The sequence below is a fragment of the Podarcis cretensis genome (assembly GCF_951804945.1).
Source record: "Podarcis cretensis genome assembly, chromosome: 2".
Classification (NCBI taxonomy): Eukaryota; Metazoa; Chordata; class Lepidosauria; order Squamata; family Lacertidae; genus Podarcis; species Podarcis cretensis.
In genome coordinates this window covers 54,017,038-54,035,346 of record NC_137171.1, presented here as the reverse complement: position 1 = coordinate 54,035,346, position 18,309 = coordinate 54,017,038, and the positions used below count along the sequence as shown (strand labels likewise).

The 18,309-nt window shown below is 41.7% G+C and overlaps 1 protein-coding gene across 10 annotated transcripts in view; it reads left to right on the top strand.

Moving 5' to 3' along the window:
* The window catches only part of LOC307211372 (uncharacterized protein), an 81,454-nt gene that overhangs the window by 344 nt on the left and 62,801 nt on the right, over positions 1 to 18,309 (top strand). For 7 of the 10 annotated variants that reach the window (XR_013836413.1, XR_013836414.1, XM_079967919.1 and 4 more), the window contains exons 2-9: positions 7,563 to 7,726; positions 8,990 to 9,102; positions 9,829 to 9,947; positions 11,270 to 11,488; positions 11,975 to 12,118; positions 15,035 to 15,195; positions 16,753 to 16,868; positions 18,032 to 18,147. Coding sequence is in view for 8 of the 10 variants with exons in the window: in XM_079967919.1 (XP_079824045.1) it covers positions 7,563 to 7,726; positions 8,990 to 9,102; positions 9,829 to 9,947; positions 11,270 to 11,488; positions 11,975 to 12,118; positions 15,035 to 15,195; positions 16,753 to 16,868; positions 18,032 to 18,147 (1,152 nt within the window). In the remaining 2 variants the exon portion in view is untranslated. Of the gene's footprint in view, positions 1 to 7,562; positions 7,727 to 8,989; positions 9,103 to 9,828; positions 9,948 to 11,269; positions 11,489 to 11,974; positions 12,119 to 15,034; positions 15,196 to 16,752; positions 16,869 to 17,924; positions 17,946 to 18,031; positions 18,148 to 18,309 lie in introns of those variants that run through there. The other 3 variants (XM_079967920.1, XM_079967918.1, XM_079967914.1) reach the window with 3 other exon arrangements.

Sequence of the window (18,309 nt, the reverse complement as noted above, 5' to 3'; positions counted from 1 at the left end):
TATTTGGTGCTAGTACCTGAGGTGATTTTACCTCTGCCCTTTCCTTTCCAGCAGCTGCCCAAGGCTGGCTTAGCCGATCCAGAGCACACAACACACACCTGTCCTGTGCCCTTGGCAGTTTTTGTCGCTATAAGGGGGGGGGGGGCAGAAGCACCCAAAGAAGACGGAGGTTGAACACCTGCGTTGCATCACAAGGTCCCAGATTTCACCCCTGGCGTCTCTAGGGTAGGGCTGGGGGAGATGTGAAATCCTGTAGAGCCTCTGCTAGCCAGGGCAGACCACATTCGTGATTAAGTAGCTTCTGCGGTGTACGGGCAGGGGTACCTTTACCTTTACTGCGGTGTTATAGTCGCAGGATGCTGGATCTCTGTGGGAGAGGTGATGGGGTGGAATATCCTGGAAGAAGTAAAGGCTAGGCTCCATCTACACTTCTGCTTGTGCCTAGAAAGCTTGAGTCCAAGCAGTTTTCCACTTGCCCCACTCATTTCTAAAAAATAACCCCAAAATAAAGGTAAGGTGAGTTCTTAAGGGAATTCTTTCTGTGCTCAGTTTTGTGTGTTTAGTTTGGGCCAGGAAGTAGAATGCTTAGATCTTTCTTAGGATTGTGTCCAATTAAGTAATTGTGTTAGTGCAAGGACTTTACACTAGCACAACAGAACTTTTCCACCTGTTCTCTCACACACGGGAGTAGCCAGGTGGTTTTTTTTGGGGGGGGGGCAGAACCTCAGTTAAGTATTTTTATTTATTTTTATTGATCTAGAGGGGCAGCTGCCCCCCTGCCCTCCCTTGGCTACACCCATGCATACTGTTATTCTAAAGCAGCAATGCAGCAGCAAGCAAAGGCTCTAGCATCTCAGTCAGCTGCTTGTGGCTGGAAAGCCAAACAGGATGTGGGTGACTGTTGCCATGGAAACAAAGGGGCAGTCCATTCTGTATTGAGCACCGGATGTTAGCTCAGTGTGTGTGCCATATGACCTGTACTGGAAGTACATGGGTGGAGTTTATTCTTACTGCTGTTGAGTGCAGACATGTTTTCTCTGTACTGAAGTGAAAGACAGAAATAAAAGATGTAAATAGATTTCTGTCTGCTTCTTTCCCCTCCCTGGGGACACCAAAGGGGGGAGAGAAGGAACGGTGTGTTTTTCTCACAGCCTGAGAAAAATCGCCGAGACCTCGCCAGCTTATCTGCCGGGAGTAACAGCCGGGAGGTCGCCAAGGAATATCTGCCGGTGCCTACGCTGTGGCACATTCCTCTGACCGAGGCAGAAATCCAACAGTGGTAGCAGACCTGCTGGTTTCTTCGATCCATGGGAGTCTGCATCAAAAGAGTAGCAGAGCTACTGTATTCATCGCTCCATGGAAGCCTGAAGTGAGAGGCTGTTCCTCTGCAGCTAGAAGCTGACCAGAAGAAGCTGACAGCCAAAGCAACGGAGCCCAAAGGTATGAGATTTTCGGGCTTAGAAGCGTGAACGCAGATTGATTCATTCTCTGCTTCACGGGGAGCAGCGTTTCGGGAAAACAGCTCCAGTGAGAAGAGCCCTGCATTCCAGACATTCTTGTGGTTTTGCTGTACAAGGAAAGGAATGCTGTTGCTTAGCAACGCAGGCCAGTTTCAAGATAAGGGCTGTACAGTCAGGCCGTGCCTCAGAGAGGAAAAGTGAAAGTTAAAATGGAATGTTTTGACTACAGAGTCTGAAGAGCTCTTGGAAAATTCCAACGCAGCCAGCGTTCAGAGCTGCCAGGTGCACAAGAGTGTAAACAAGCCAGCTTTTGGATTTTAGAGGCTTGTGTTTGAGAGTTAAAGGCAAGGACTTAAAATGGATGCCAAGAAGGGGGGAGGTTTGCCTTCTCCGCCCCTTCTGACCAATGAGAATTATGCATCTTGGTCTATTAAGATGAAGGCCCTGCTGCAGAATCAGAGACTGTTTGGGGTGATTGAGAACCCCATCCCTGCAGCACCAACGCGTGCTTGGGAGTCACAGGATGTGAAGGCCAGAACGGCTATAATTCTGTGTGTGTCAGATTCGCAGCTTATCCATATACAAAGTTTAGAACACGCGAAAGATGTTTGGGACACGCTGAGAAGGACACATCAGAGAGATGCAGGTTCTTCAGCGCTGCTGTATTTTGAAAAGCTGACCAACCTGAGACTTGCGCCTGATGGAGATGTTCAAGCGCACCTGACGGAAATGAAATATCTGCGTCAACAGATGGTGGAACGTAATTTCCGTCTGCAGGAGGAAGTGTTTTGCTTCATGGTGATAAACAGCCTGAATCGGACTTACAGAACCGTTGTCAGTCAGCTGGGGTCCCTCCCAGCAAACGAATTGACTTCGGAGAGGGTCTTTGCCGTGGTTCTTTGTGAACATGACAGGCTTGCCGCCCTGGAAGTCAAGGACAGGGGGAGGGAAGAACGGAGTTCTAACACCCCCACTGCTGTTGCTACTGGAGAAAATGCTGTAGCTTTGAACGTTGTCCGATGTTACAATTGTGGACAGACTGGACATCTTCAGCGGACCTGCAAGAAGCCACGTCAGAACAGAGGAGCCAAGGCGAGCTCCACAAAGTCTGAGGCGTCAGACAAAGGTCATACCATCCCAAAGGCAAAGACTGCAAAGGCTTTGATGTCGCTAAAAGCCACACCAGAGGTGGGAAGCTTCTTTGTCCTAGACACTGGGTGTACTCAGCATATGTGTCGACACAGAGAACTATTTTCGTCGTTTAAGAAGCAAAGCTTCGTTGTACAACAAGCCAACGGTCAAGAGCTGGAAGCCACCGGAATTGGGACTGTGTATCTTAAAAGTCTGAACTTGACTATAAACCATGTTTATTTGGTTCCAGAGTTGAAGTACAATCTGCTCAGCGTTTCGCAGATTGCCAAGAAGGGACTAAAACTGTCCTATGATGATGAGAACTGCGAGATCTACAAAGATGGAGAGCTGTATCTTTCTGCCGAAGAGAAAGATGGACTGTATTTGTTGACTTTTGATCAAAGTGATTACATGAATTGTAATTCTAACATGATCTCTTTTGCAGGTGTAGCTGAGAAGAGCGCCAAGCAGGTGACCTCGAGGATCAACAGGGCATTTCAGCGGGTGTATGCTGATGTGATTGGTCCTCTAGCACCATCTAGAGGCAATGCAAAATATTACCTAATATGTGTTGATTCTTTCACAGGTTTTGTTTGGATTTATCTTTTGGAGAGACCAAAAGACGCCTTAGAAAGGTTTAAAGAGTTTTGTGACAAAGTTAAAAATATGCATGATGCTGACATAGAATGTCTTTGCACAGATGAGAAGCCAATTTTTCTTTTGCAGGATTTCCAGAGGTTCCTGAAGAAGAAAGGGATAAGACACAAAGTTGCTAGTTCCGAAGAAGCTTGGAAGAGATGTGTCTGTGTTAGGGTGAACAAAGAATTGCAAAAGGGAATGCATGCACAATTGCTTAGTTCACACCTGCCACATGAGTACTGGGCTGAGTCGCTAATGTCATATTGTTACACGTGGTTGAGAAAGTTTTCAAAAGAGTTGGGAAGTTCTCCTTTTGAGAAACTGTTCCATAGAAAACCTTCTGTTGCCCATTTCAAGGTTTTTGGGTCTCATGTGAGAACAGAAGCTCCAGGTGGAGTAAAGAATGCCAGAGGCATTTTTGTGGGTTATGAAAAGGGTCTCTACAGAGTAATTTTGTCTGAATCTGGTCAGGTGATTCTCACAAAATTTCTAGAGAGTGCTCCTGAACAGAAGAGAGTGATTGTTCACACATTTCCCACAGGAGATGATGATGATTCTGATTATGATGATGATGAGTTTGATCTTATTGAGTTCAGTAGTACTGATGATGACAGCGATAGCTCAGACAGCTCAGTTGTCACAGTCATTGAGAGGAAATCTCACATAATGACTAGACCCTCAGAAGAGGAGGATGAACCACTGATTAAGCTTAGTACTGGTTCTCCAGAGAGCTCAGAGGCTGAACCAGAAAGCAGAGAAGAGCAGCACCTCTTACGTAGGTCTGAAAGAGCAACGAAGGGTGTACCACCCAAGAGGTATTCAAAGGAGTTTGCAAACCTAGCTATTGCATGTGTTGCTGTTGTAAACGACCAAGGTCAAATTGAAGCTGTGTCTGAGTCAGAGACAAAGGCACAACAGAGAGTTGCTAACCAAGGTAATGCAGATGCACTCATTCCTTGGAAGTCACATAACCAGAGAGGTACATTGGTAAAACCAGTGGTGGGTAGTTCCAAGGGTGGAACTGAAACAACAGGGGAGTGTTATACATATAACAACTGTTTGTTTTCTTCTCTGGATGACGCTTTGCTCGCTGCACGCATTGATACTTTAGGGGGAGTATGTTATTCTAAAGCAGCAATGCAGCAGCAAGCAAAGGCTCTAGCAGCTCAGTCAGCTGCTTGTGGCTGGAAAGCCAAACAGGATGTGGGTGACTGTTGCCATGGAAACAAAGGGGCAGTCCATTCTGTATTGAGCACCGGATGTTAGCTCAGTGTGTGTGCCATATGACCTGTACTGGAAGTACATGGGTGGAGTTTATTCTTACTGCTGTTGAGTGCAGACATGTTTTCTCTGTACTGAAGTGAAAGACAGAAATAAAAGATGTAAATAGATTTCTGTCTGCTTCTTTCCCCTCCCTGGGGTACACCAAAGGGGAGAGAGAAGGAACGGTGTGTTTTTCTCACAGCCTGAGAAAAATCGCCGAGACCTCGCCAGCTTATCTGCCGGGAGTAACAGCCGGGAGGTCGCCAAGGAATATCTGCCGGTGCCTACGCTGTGGCACATTCCTCTGACCGAGGCAGAAATCCAACACATACATCCCAGTTTGCTTTGGGTTTCCCTGAACTCTCTGGAACAGATTGTGGGAGCATATGGGGAGAAGAGAGGACAGAAGTTCTGTTGCACAAGTAGAAGTTCTTGTGCTGAATGGACAACTTTGTTTTATACAACTCTTAGCCTTTACCATCCTATAGTTCTGTAAAGAGGGTAGAAAATAATACCTGTTGATTAAATTTCAGGTGGCGAGTGGGCTCTTATGGAGAAAGAATAGGCCTTTGTTGTCTAAGATGACATGAAAGATGTTTTTAGCTTTGTTTACTAAATTCAGGTGCAATAAACATGCAAAATTAGATCAGTTTTTAAGTCATCAGAAATTTGTCTGTTGCAAACAGTTTCTTAGTGCAAATTACCCTAATATGCATTGGGGGAAAACTCAGTTCTAAATTTTTCGGAAAACTCACCCCTCTGCCTCTTAATCAGTGGATATAGTTTTTCTAGGCAGGTAAAGGTGTTGTAGAATTAATAGACAAGGATTCCAAATTGCAGAGCACATGATTCAATGTTTATTCACATAGACACAGTTTTTAATGCTCCACACAGTTTGAGTTGTTAAGATGCATCAAAAGTAGATTATATGAATTCCTTAAATTTTGAGTGTGCTTATAGGTTCTGAAGTAAATAAATGAAAGCTGTAAATGAAGTATCTTAAGGTTGGTTCACACATTAGTGAACCATGCTGCATGTATGAGCTTCTGTGAACTGGCTCAACTTCCAACACCAGTATTATTTCCCATGGCTAGATATTCTCTTTCCAACCTGCACCTTTTTATATTTTGGGCAAGCTGATATCCCCTGTTACTTTTGCCCACTCACCTTAAAGCTGCTCCAGCTTCTCTTTGCCAGAGAGAACAAAGAAGGAGCTGCAGAGGCAGTTCTTAATTTCTCTCTCTTTGGCAGCAGTGTTTTTTCCTATTCCAGCTCTTGGCAAGAGCAACCACCAGAAAAAAGTGGGAAAATAGCCCATTCATTTTCTTTGTTCTCTCTGGCATGGAAAGGCTATTACAGTGGTACCTCGGGTTACAGACGCTTCAGGTTACAGACTCCGCTAACCCAGAAATAGTACCTTGGGTTAAGAACTTTGCTTCAGGATGAGAACAGAAATCGTGCAGCGGCAGCGGGAGGCCCCATTAGCTAAAGTGGTACCTCAGGTTAAGAACAGTTTCAGGTTAAGAACAGACCTCCAGGATGAATTAAGTTCTTAACCCGAGGTACCACTGTATTGATGTGAAGCTGAGTGGCCAGTGGTAGCTTTGAGCTCCCTGGGATCATGGGACAAGGCATGCATTAGAAGACTCCCCTGAAGGCACCTGTATTGACTGTTAGAACTGGGGCCCTCTGCATATGCACAGAAGCTTCTGAACATCCCAAAAGGTGTGTTTTTAGATTTAGATAGTGGATTTCTGCACTTAGATTAAGTTTGTGCTTAATTTTTCCATTTGAAATCAAGGTGATATAAAAGTGGTTAATGCTGGATAACTAATACACATAATATTTATATAATAATATAATAATAATAATAATAATAATTTATTATTTATACCCCGCCCATCTGGCTGGGCCTCCCCAGCCACTCTGGGCGGCTTCCATAGAAAGCAAAAATACAATAAAATATCACAGGTTAAAAACTTCCCTGAACAGGGCTGCCTTAAGATGTCTTCTGAATGTCAGGTAGTTGTTTATCAACTATAGACGGGTAGAGGGGCTGCAACTTCAAGGTAATCAACTGAACAGCTATAGGAGACAAAAAAAGAAAAGAATAAAATGTGTGCCTGTGCTTACATACTTTTGAACTAAACCCAACACATTCCTGGAGAAGATTATAGAATTTAGTACTTCTATTGTTGCACATAGTGGGACGCAGGTGGCGCTGTGGGTTAAACCACAGAGCCTAGGACTTGCTGATCAGAAGGTCAGCGGTTCAAATCCCTGTGACAGGGTGAGCTCCCGTTGTTCGGTCCCTGCTCCTGCCAACCTAGCAGTTCGAAAGCATGTCAAAGTGCAAGTAGATAAATAGGTACCACTCCAGCGGGAAGGTAAACGGCGTTTCTGTGTGCTGCTCTGGTTCGCCAGAAGCGCCTTAGTCATGCTGGCCACATGACCCGGAAGCTGTATGCCGGCTCCCTCGGCCAATAAAGCGAGATGAGCGCCGCAACCCCAGAGTCGGCCACGACTGGACCTAATGGTCAGGGGTCCCTTTACCTTTACCTTCTTGTTGCACATATGATTGTGTAGAGACACATACAGGGAAAAAGAGAGGATTAAGCATTTACTTGGGTTGTTTCTGGGCTCACCAAAAAACAATTTTGTTGCTTTTCTTTCCTGCCTTATCTCTTATAAGAAACTTGCTTCTAAATATACAGGCAGGATTAGAAGTGGATGTTGACTTGCTTTAGCTAGAAGTAATATAAGTGTAATAAAACAACATTTCTTTGTCTTGCGTAACTGCTTTTTGCATGTTTCTATTTTTCAATTTTCTGTTGAAACAAGCAACCCACTCATCCTATCTTATCTGTTTTATCAAGGTGGGTGTGAAGTCAGAGTCAGGATGCAATAGTTGCAGAATGTACAGTGTTCTCTATTCTGGCTTGGTGCCTGAAGAATCTAGATGGAGGTAGAACTTAGAAGTTTCAAGAGGAATAAGGGCAGCAGTAAATTACAAACAGTCTTCAATTTAAGTTAGAATATAATAATTAAATTACTTTTTCCCGTCTAAAGCTAGATTCAGACTGAATTGTCCTCAAGCACCTTGCTGGCGCTACTGGAATGGAAATTGTTATTGCCTAGAGGCAAATAATACGGGGACTTGGACAGAAGCGCTAAAATTTTGCAAGCGATACAGCTTTACAGAATTAGTATCATTTACTAGTAGTCAGGAAATGGTAAGTTGCATATATACTTACTTTTTGTATCTATACATTGAGGACACTTTCTGCCCAAACAGATACTGCATTTACATAGTATAGTCCACAAAATCACATTAATTAAAAATTGTATCTTGAGAGACCAACAATCAGAGCAGGGTTACAACAATAAGTACCGTATTTTTCGCTCTATAAGACGCACCACACCATAAGACGCACCTAGTTTTTGGAGGAGGAAAACAAGAAAAAAAATATTCTGAATCCCAGAAGCCAGAACAGCAAGAGGGATTGCTACGCAGTGAAAGCAGCAATCCCTCTTGTTGTTCTGGCTTCTGGGATAGCTGCGCAGCCTGCATTCATTCCATAAGACGCACACACATTTCCCCTTACTTTTTAGGAGGGAAAAAGTGAATCTTATAGAGCAAAAAATACGGTACATAAAAATCCAGTTAGCAAAACTTTCCTACCCACCTTCTGTTTATAGACACCTCAGTAGAGTATGTCAGTATTCTTGAAACAGAATAGCACCATTGGATACAACCAAAAAAATACATACAAGCAGCATTACAATGATGGATGAGATGAAGCAAATTTAAAACAGGAACAGAATAAAAGGCCTGCAAAAGTGTGTTCACTGCACTGCAATGACATTAAGATAGGTACCAGGTGAGCTTCTCTACTGGAACAGGCTCACCTAGTCCAGCATCTTGTTCTCTAAGTGGCCAACCAGATTATTAGGTTACAGAGAAACCAGCAAATCCTAGGTAACAAGACATTTGACAGTATTGCAGTTTATATTACAGTCTTAGTTATGAATTATGCAACAGATGAGCAGATGATGCTGTTTTTGAGTTACAACAATGAAACCTGATAAAATCGGAAATGATTTTACTGTAACTCAAGAGTAGCCGATAATTACTAGTTGTTCACACCAGATTTGTTCTCACTTACAAACAGATGAGCAATAAGAACTTCTTGATCTTTTTCACTGTACGCCCATGTGACATCACAAATCATTTAACTTCTTTGAGCCAAATGTTTTCTTATGAATGTCGGGAACGTTAGTATCTTTGAACTAATGCTCAGTGTACTGTACAAGTAGAAACAACATTATTTAAGGGATGTAATATTTAGGAAGGCTTGGAAGGTAGGATCATAAAAAGTATTAGAAAAGATAAATTATAAAATAAATAAAAGAGATGTGAGGTCCAGGTGAATATATATTTGCCGATACGGTTTGCATGTCAAAATATCTTAAACTTTGCTATTGTTTTTCCACAGAACTGGATCTTAGCTTTACCTTTGGATGATTTTTGGACTGGATTGAATAACTTGGAAAATATTAACACTTTTTCATGGTCAGAAGGTACACCAGCAAATATGAGGCTTCCTTGGTAAGATGTGAACATTAAAAAACACAATTGAAGTATGATTTGTTTTCCTCTGATTGTGTCAGGGGTGTTTGTAACAATGCAAGTGTATTTTTTCTTTCTTTTACCACTTATGTATTCCATTCATCCTGTGTATTGGTATTTTGTGTTATTGATATCATGGGGTAAACAAATACAGGTAAACAAACAGAATAATAATAATGAAAAAATAGTAAAAAGATGCTGAGGAACATAGGACTATGGTAAGCCAGAATGTTTCATCAACTGTCTCTCCCTCCCTTTTAACAAGGCAACAAGGCCTATTAGCATTGGCATCCACAAAACTTTTCTTATGTTTACATTTCCATAGAATATTAATAGGACCATGGTGTAGGCCATTGTTAGAGGGGACCAAGAAACCAGCAGTCATGCCACAGTCAGAGCCATGAATACAACTGTTTTCATGCAAAGTCTTAAGTTCCCAGAGAGAACCCTTTTGTAATTCTTTCTGTCTTGGACGGCCCAGTGGTTCTCCTGGGGCATGCCACTTAACCAGGAGCTCAGAGGGTATACATCTGGAAAAGCCCTTAATTACCAGGAGGAAGGGCAATACACTGGAGACAGAAGACATTACAATATCAGTGTGATCTCTGACATCAGTATTTTGAAAGAGCATATTTTTGCAGTCATGTTTTCACTGTTACGTCATGTAATTTTTCTCTTTTGTTGTACTAAAATCTAATTGGGAAGGCTTCAGCTATCGTCCCCAGCCCAGCCAAATACTGTGCATTGTGTGAAAGTTTCCAAACGTCGCTTGGTTGCTTTGGATTGCAATGAAAAGGCCCATTGGATCTGCAAGCGAAATACAGGTGAGTTTGGTTTTTACAGGTTTTTAATTCTTTAAATTTTTCCAATTTATCTGTGATTTCCAGACAGATATTCAAGTGGTTAGCTTATTTCTATCCCGCTGGCATGGTATATGATGAAATAATCCAAATGCAGATTTTATTGCCTGTATATTCAGAGAAATCTATTGTTGCTTGTTCATGTATTGAACTGGTATATCACCTAATATTTCAGAAAATCTCTAAGCGGTTTACATCTTAACAGAAATCAAAGGGAGGAATTCAACATTGTTCCTTTCCAAACATTCTGTCAGTTCAAGCATTTCCTGTATGCCTGATGGAACAATCTCTCCCATCCCCACTCTACTATTTGTTCTGTGTGTTTCCCTGACCCTCCTAGAGCCAGCTGAGGCATGTGTGGGGAAGAGAGTGTGGTGTGCTACCAGAAGTCTTCACATGGGATTCCACTAGCAGGACCAGACCAGTTAGTTCAATCTGGCTCAAAATATATTACATAGAGATTCCACATTCAATCCAACTGCTATTAATATATGATACATTTTAAATAAGAGAATTAAGGAGTAAATATATCCATACAGTATACATAAGCAAAAAACAAAAACAAATCATATAAAAAATACGTCAAGAAGTAGTATCATAAATATTACAAAACTAGGTGTCTTCATATATAAAAATACAAATCTGGAATTCAGGAACCAACTGTTATATGGAGTCACTCAAGAATCATACTCTTCATGCATGCACAACTTCACTCCATCCACTCAATTCCATTTAACAACCAGTGCATATGTACAAGACAGCAGGTGAAAAGCTCGACCCCAATAATTTCCATCCCTTCTCTCACCTCAAGCAATGCAAACACCCTCACCCCATCTCTCATTTAAGCCCTTCTCTGCCAACAAACTCTCACCCTGTGGGCAGTTAACCCAGCCACCAACATGCCTAATACCACCTCACAGGGAGTATTGCAATCAATCGACTAAAAATAAGACAAATCTTCCATATAGGACAAGTCAAATCTCAACAGGGCTCATCTATAGACCATTTGGCCAAACACCTTGCCATTGTTGACCCTGTGGGAGTTGATTCTTGTGATATGTCAAGTTGAATAACTGTTCCACCCATTCTTGTTGCTTTTACTTTATAGTAATGATAAAAGCCTACAGTGTTACATGATGCTTGAAGTAAAGATGTGTGCCAAATCCTAACTGGCATTTGCACACTTTTAATATATATTTGGAATTGATTCCAGTGTGAGTCTGGCAATTTTGTGCAACTAATTTAAACTGGTTGCATTACTGCTTGGATTCTTTTTCCTATTGCAGCTGTTGACCGGTACCAGGAACACAAAGGAAAGGTGCTTCTATCACCCCCAGGCTCTGTATCTCAAGTACATGCAGATTTGATTTCTGCAAAGGCAGCGTGCTTGGAGCTTAGAGAACAATGTACAGGGATTACTATCTGGAATAATGCCTATGCAATTGCTAGAGGAACTGTATTGCTAAAAAGTGAAGAGCGCTGGTCTGCAGCATATGTCAAATCAGGTTGGCCAAACATTCTGTAGATTGCAGCTCACAGTATTGTATTATGCATTATGTGATAACAGAAAAACTAACTGATACAATTTATAGAACTACGGACTGGGCATTCTGAGATGTAATCAGAATGTGAGTTCTTTGACTTAAATGAAAAAGGCATTAAGTTTCAGCTGAAAGAAATATAAATGTAAAACTAAAATGCTGCATTTTGAGCAAACATTCATTTGGTTGCTTGCATGTTTTATTCTCATTTCAAGAGCAGAATCTTTGTGGAAAGTATTTTGATAGTGTGAAGAAAGAGTTTGAGAGAGCTTGACATAAAAGGGAAAGAGGAATGGATATTCTGCACACTGCTTGGGTATTCTCTGTATAATGGTTTATAATTTCTGAAATGAAATAAATAAAGCCTAAGTATTAGATGACCAGGAGAAGAAACAGAACTGTGGAAGGCAAATATGATTATTGTTATGTCCTTTTTATTATTTTTCATAGATTGCTCCTTGGGTTACTTTGGAAAGAACTGTTCCTCTGTTTGCAGCGGATGTTATGGTGATGAATTATGCAATCCATACACTGGAGTTTGTGATAATTTTCATTCTTGTAGAGCTCAGGACTCTCCTACTATTTGTGATCAAGGTACTTGAACAAAGCTAATAGGGGATGAATTGGGAGCAGAGAAGAACTCTTTCTACCGTGCAAAACTAAATGTAAACTTAAAAAAACCCACTTTCAAGAAGCACCAATAAATATAATAGTGATATTCCTAACTCTTCATTGCACATGACATACTTTAGCTTGGGAAACCTTGTAGCAACAGCCCAGGCATACCAGCTTTTCTGTTTCTGTAACATTTTAGCTATGTGACTGAGCTGGTTTTTTCACATTTTGACATCTACAGTGTTGCACATGATTAATTCCCAATAAGTTTATTCCATCACCTATTCTTCAGTGTTTGAGAGTGGCTGCATACTTATATGCACACACAGTTGCCATGGGTACACAGATGTTTTCTGCAGCAAGCACATAAATTGTGGGTGACATACCTCTATCTTTGAGCTACCACTATACGGCCTATTACACTTACGTGTGTTTTCAATTGGATTTGCGTAATATAGGCATTCTGGTGGTTTATGACCACGTAGATCGTGACAAGTTTATCCACAATGACATGCCTCTTGTGCTATGTGTAGACTCATTCTGCCATTTATGTGCCATTTATGTGACCTGTATGCTCTTACTAAGCTGCCTTGTTTAAACCCCATGTTCAGAATTGAGTGTGGTAGGAATGGATGCCTCCAGTTCCACCTGTGGGTTGTGAGTTATTGTTTTTGGTGTCCGTGTTCTTCTTCCTTATGGCTTAATTTGTAGAATTTCTAAACTTAATTTTGGAATTGGTGCACGTGCAGTTTGCTGCAGTTTTCACCTTGTGTCTTCCATTTTACAGGTTACTGCAGTGTGTGATTACACAGGTCAGCGGGCCACAACTGTTCACTTGTATCATTAAGCATCCTCTTGGTTTTTTTTTCTAATAATCGCTTCTTACCCTTCCTAAGTTCTTTAGCATGTGCAGAATGCTTCATAGAGAGGCTGGGATTTCTCTTATGTGCACTGTCACTCAGAGAAGGCCAAAACTGGAAGTTTCACCTACTGTTTCCTCCCAGATTCCTCCCAGAGAGACAGTTATGACTCACATGGATGCTTGGATAAAATGAGAAAAACCAGGAAAGATTATTGCAATTTTTGTAATACAAAGTTCTATGAAACTGAGAAAAATCCTCACCCATCTTCCCTGACACTCCGCTTGTCAGAATTTGAAGGAGAGTTAGCAGCTGTGTTCATACTCCTGTTTACTGTGCACTCGCTGCATTTTCAGTGCTGGGTTTTTAATCTGTATTCATGTGACATTGTTGAAAATGTATATGTATCCTCTACTTTGATGCATTATTTCCTAAGATAGCTTCACACAGATTGAAAGACTTAAACCATTCTGTGATGGTTCTAGGGGTTGCTCGTGCGTAAGCCGGTGCAAACAGCTGGCTGTATTGCCTGAGTGAACCTTTTCTGTCCGGACAGCCACTCACCTGTGGCTGTCTCAATCGCTGGCAGAATCTGTCAGTGGGCATTTCTTAAACTTCCAGCAAAGAAGCTCTTTGACGCCTAGTCTCCTCCTACTCTCTCTGCGCGAAAGCCTTCTGCACAAGGAGGGTGTAGGCAGCGGAGGACCTCTACTCTCCCCGCTGGTCCCCAGCAAGGAGTCATGGGACCGCCTCGCCGCTTCCCCCATCTGCCCCCTTCTCCACTGGTGCTACGCTGATTCTCTTCCCCAGAAGATGGGCTGCCTCTCCCAATCCCAGGATGCTCTCTGGAATCTCTCTGGATTTTGCTCTCTCCCTCCGGCACTGATGGCAGTTCCCTGACACATTCCCAATTTGTCTCTAGCCAAGGTGTAAACACCTTTGCATAAGTTAAAGACATCCCTGCCCTATCAATGCCTCCTAGTGTGTACACAGAGGCTGCACCTCCACAGGCACATACCTCCACATGTGGTGGGAATGCCCCAAAATTCAATCCTTTTGGATATCAGTGCTGCAGGAAAAATGCAAAATAACAAAACAAATAATGAAAGCAATTCCGGAGTCTTTCTTGTGCCTGATAAACCATCAAGTGGATCTGTGACCACTTGTCATAGATCCTTTGCTTAAACAACTATGCAATATACTTGTGATTGATTTCTGCCATCACTTCAGATTCCTTTTTGCATGGCTTTTTAATGAAAGCATATATGTCCTGTTGAGCACTGGAACCAGTAAGAGAAGAAATTAAACTGAAAATTGTGACAGTGCATCTATACACAGTAGTATGAAGTGTGGCTCATCCACACTTCCATTTGTCCCACTGTTTTCCTCTGGGAAAACCTCCTGTTTACCACTGAATCAGAAGAAACATCAGTCGTTTGTTTTGGTGTGGATTCATGTTTATTCTGATTCAGTGGTAAACAGCAGGTTTTCCTTGGGAAAGTGGTGGGACCAAAAACCCCCCCTCACCAATTAGACCTGTGCCTAGAAAGCAAGGAACAAGTTGAAAACCTTTTGGACCTATGCTTTCTAGACACGGGACAAGCAGAAGTGTGGATAAGTCTAAAGTCTGCAAAAAAACAACACACAGGCGCAAAAAAAAGATTAGTGGGTTGGGAATGCAATTGTCCCCTTCTGCAAATACAATCAGGCAATTTGAAACAGAAATCTGGCGAGAAATTTGAGTGGATCCTGGGTGAACTATTTGCTTTTGCATAACAGCGAAACCCATATTATAGGCATGCATTGTACAGAGCTGTAGCTATGGAGGAGGCTAGCCTTTTTTTGCCTTGCCATTGAGGCTCTCGGCCTCTCTGTGTGTGTAGGCAAATGCACGTGGGGGGCTGCCAAACTGGGTCTTTGACCCAGGTGAAATAAAGCCTAGCTTTACCCCTGCATTGTTGTCCTTGCATGTGACAAATCTTATTACAGCATACAGACTGGAATGTTATCGGTTGTTTATTTGTGTTTTGATTAGCTATGAGCAGTGCATGGTGTCCACGATTTTCTGGTTGGAAATATTGGGGAAATGGCTGCTATTACTTCAGCAATGTCAGCATCAGCTGGGCAGATTCTCGAAAACAGTGCAGAAGATTCAGAAGTACAGACCTCGTATGGATTGGAAGCAGAAGTGAAATGGTATTTACGCATCCCTATGGCAAAACACAAATAATGGAGATCTAGTGGTAGAATATAATATGTGTGTGTGTGTGTGTGTTACGATTTTGAAATATCTTTAGTTAAAAGCAGGGTTTGTGAATTTTAAACAGAATATCAGTGTTGTTTTGGCATTGGTTTGGCTTTCTGATATTTGCACCTGTCATTACCACAACCTACTGTGTTTTAAAAACAGTTATGAGTGTGATGGTTGTGCTGTGGCAGCAGTATCAAAAGACACAGCCCCAGTCTGGCTCGAGTCCCATGGTGCTGTGAGTCTCTTTCCCTATACCACATTCATTTTAAAGTCTTTGCTAATTAGGTTTCCCTGACTAAATCAAATATCCCTAACTTTGTGGGCCAGGTCTGATTTACGCCAGTGTTCCTTCTGGATCATTCTTCCAACTAGTTCTCTTTTCAGAGGTGCTGTGGCTGTCTTTGACACTGTTTTTCTCCACTCTGGTCCACATTTCTCTTTGCTTTTATAATGTCAGGGGTGTCTTCCTATCAGCGCCAACAACACAGGCCAGAGACTTCCCTACAGTGTGTCTCTCTTCTCCAAGAGAGAGTAAGGCTGCAAATTTCCCTGGGACTAAGCCCCATTCAGTTCAGTAGGACTTGCTTCTGAGTCCCACTATGTTTTTGAGTCTTAAACAGGTAGGTCTTCAAGAGGTCTCATTTTAAATCATAAGGTGTTTTATTCAGAAAGTTATTAGACAAATTCTTGCAATATCTGGCTCTGATTGCTAGTTTATTACATGAAAGTATGTTCATACAAGAGGTGAGGTATTTATTTCACAAGTATTGTATAGCTCTAGAAAGTGCTTTGTGAGTTATGAACATGACTGGGCTTAATTTTGTTTGGAATGAACTGAGCCGCTATTTGTAGCTTGGTGTGTGTGGAAACAGCTTAGTTTGCTAAACCCAGTTAGTTACAAATTGAACCTGGATTGGAGTTGTCTATCAAAAACAGAAAAAAATACGATAAAAAACTGTGTGATTTGAACTAAGCTTTCTATTTAAGAAGAACTGTATAAAGTTTAAAGTACGTTTAGTTACTGGACGGTGGGAAGAATGTGTTTGTACCCAGCATTTGACTTGTGGATGCTGCCCTCTTGTGCTAGAAATTGATAGTAATGCAAATATTAAAACTGAGAGAATTCAAAAACAAAATGTCCTAGTTTGGGAAGTTGGGAAAATGGAAATCCCATTTTTGCTATGAGCCAGAGCCAAACACAAACTCCAGGCATTGGAGCCTGTCCTGTCATTCAGTTGCTGCCAGCTTGTTAAAATTCTGCCAGCTTGGGGCTAAGGATCCTATCTGTGTTATCTCAGAAGAGGTAGGAAGCCATCTCTTCCAGCTGGAGCTTACAGGAGCCTTTGCCAAGGCCTGTACCCCAGGGCTTGGGGGCATTCCTTTTATGTGGTTTAAAGTACTGTTAGCTCTACTCTGACCTTGTCAAATTTAGCAGAAGGCAAATATAGCCATCAAATATTGTTGCATCCCAAATTGTTTTACTGTCTCTTGTATTTTGGCAGGACTGGTTGTCCTCTGTAAACCCTCGTGACATTTTGTGGACTGGGCTGAATAGCAGGAAGCAAAAATCCATATGGATTTGGTCAAATATGAAATCAGCTGCTAAAGCATTACACTGGTACATAAGTGTACACTGGTACACATAAGTATTTCTGTCAATTTTAGTTTCATCGTTTCGAATTTGCATTTCAATATTACTATTTTCATCTTGAGTAAAACTATTTTTTCTCAGTTTTGTTATATATTTATTTATTTATAAAGGTATTTGTGTACCGCTATATCATAAAAAAAAATCAAAGTAGCTTACAACAATAGAAGCATAAAACCCTAAAAATGTTAAAAACAGGCATCAATTTACCATTGTGGAAGTCTGTATTCCTAATTGTCTGCAGAGGCAAACTATAAACAACTCCAACGCACTGTAACAGAACAATGAAAGCAAAAATAATAACTAAAATAATTACCTCAAAGAACAAAAGAAGCAAAGGCAGAAAGAGCACAGAAATCCAGAGCTAATAATAAATACATTAAATTCTCAAAACGAAAATGGCATATAAATTAAGCAACAACAGAATCAAAGTCTTGTTTAAAAAGAAATGTCTTGAAATGCTGTTGAAACACAAATAGGAAGGTAATCTCTTGGAACAAGGAACTGCACATATGGAATGTGCCTGCCATAGAGAAAGCCAGGACAGCTCCACTTGGTTGGGGACAAACTGCAAGAAGCTTTGTCCCAAGCTGTTTAAGGCTTTAGAAGTAATAGCTGACACCTTGAATTTCACTTAGAAACTGCATGTCTTGTAATGTACTTGCCCCAATCAAAGTTTTAGTGGTGGTGTTTTACACTGGTAGAAGTTCTTGGATGGTTTTTAACTTCTGCCCCATAAAGAGTGTGTTACAGTAGTCCAGTCCAGATTGCATGTCTGACTGGGTTTATTTTTAATGTTTCCTTCTAGGAGCAGCCGGTGAGGAGGAGTGACATCATGGACCTGGTTGTGAAGTCACTGCCGCTTACAAGGAGGGAGACGGGCAAGGTGACAAGAAGGTTGGTGCTGTGGCTGAGGAGTAAATGCGCCCTGCAGAATGCCCCTCTCCCTCCCAGTAAGCTGCAGCAACTCTGTTGTTGGAGGCCAGGAGCATGGTGCCACCCCTCCTCATAGGCTGCTCCTGGATTATTGTTGTTGTGATCTGTAAGGTCGCTGAAAAGTTTTTTATAAGATGTAACAGAAATGTGCATATCTGTGTCTATACCAGTTAATCAGTCATGTCTTTTTCTTACAGGTTGGAACTAAAAGGGAGCCCAGCTGGAAGATGTATGGGTCTTAATTCAGTAGACCAAACTGCTCTGAGACTAAATTGTGAGGAAAAACACAAATTTATTTGCAAGAGAATTGAAGGTAAACTGCACGGTAGAGTTCTGAAGGTGATGAAGAAGAAAACATCTGTAATAATTAATAAAAAAAAAATTAATAACTTTATTATTTATACCCTGCCCATTTGGCTGGGTTTCCCCAGCCACTCTGGGCGGCTCCCAACAGAATATTAAAAGCACAGTAAAA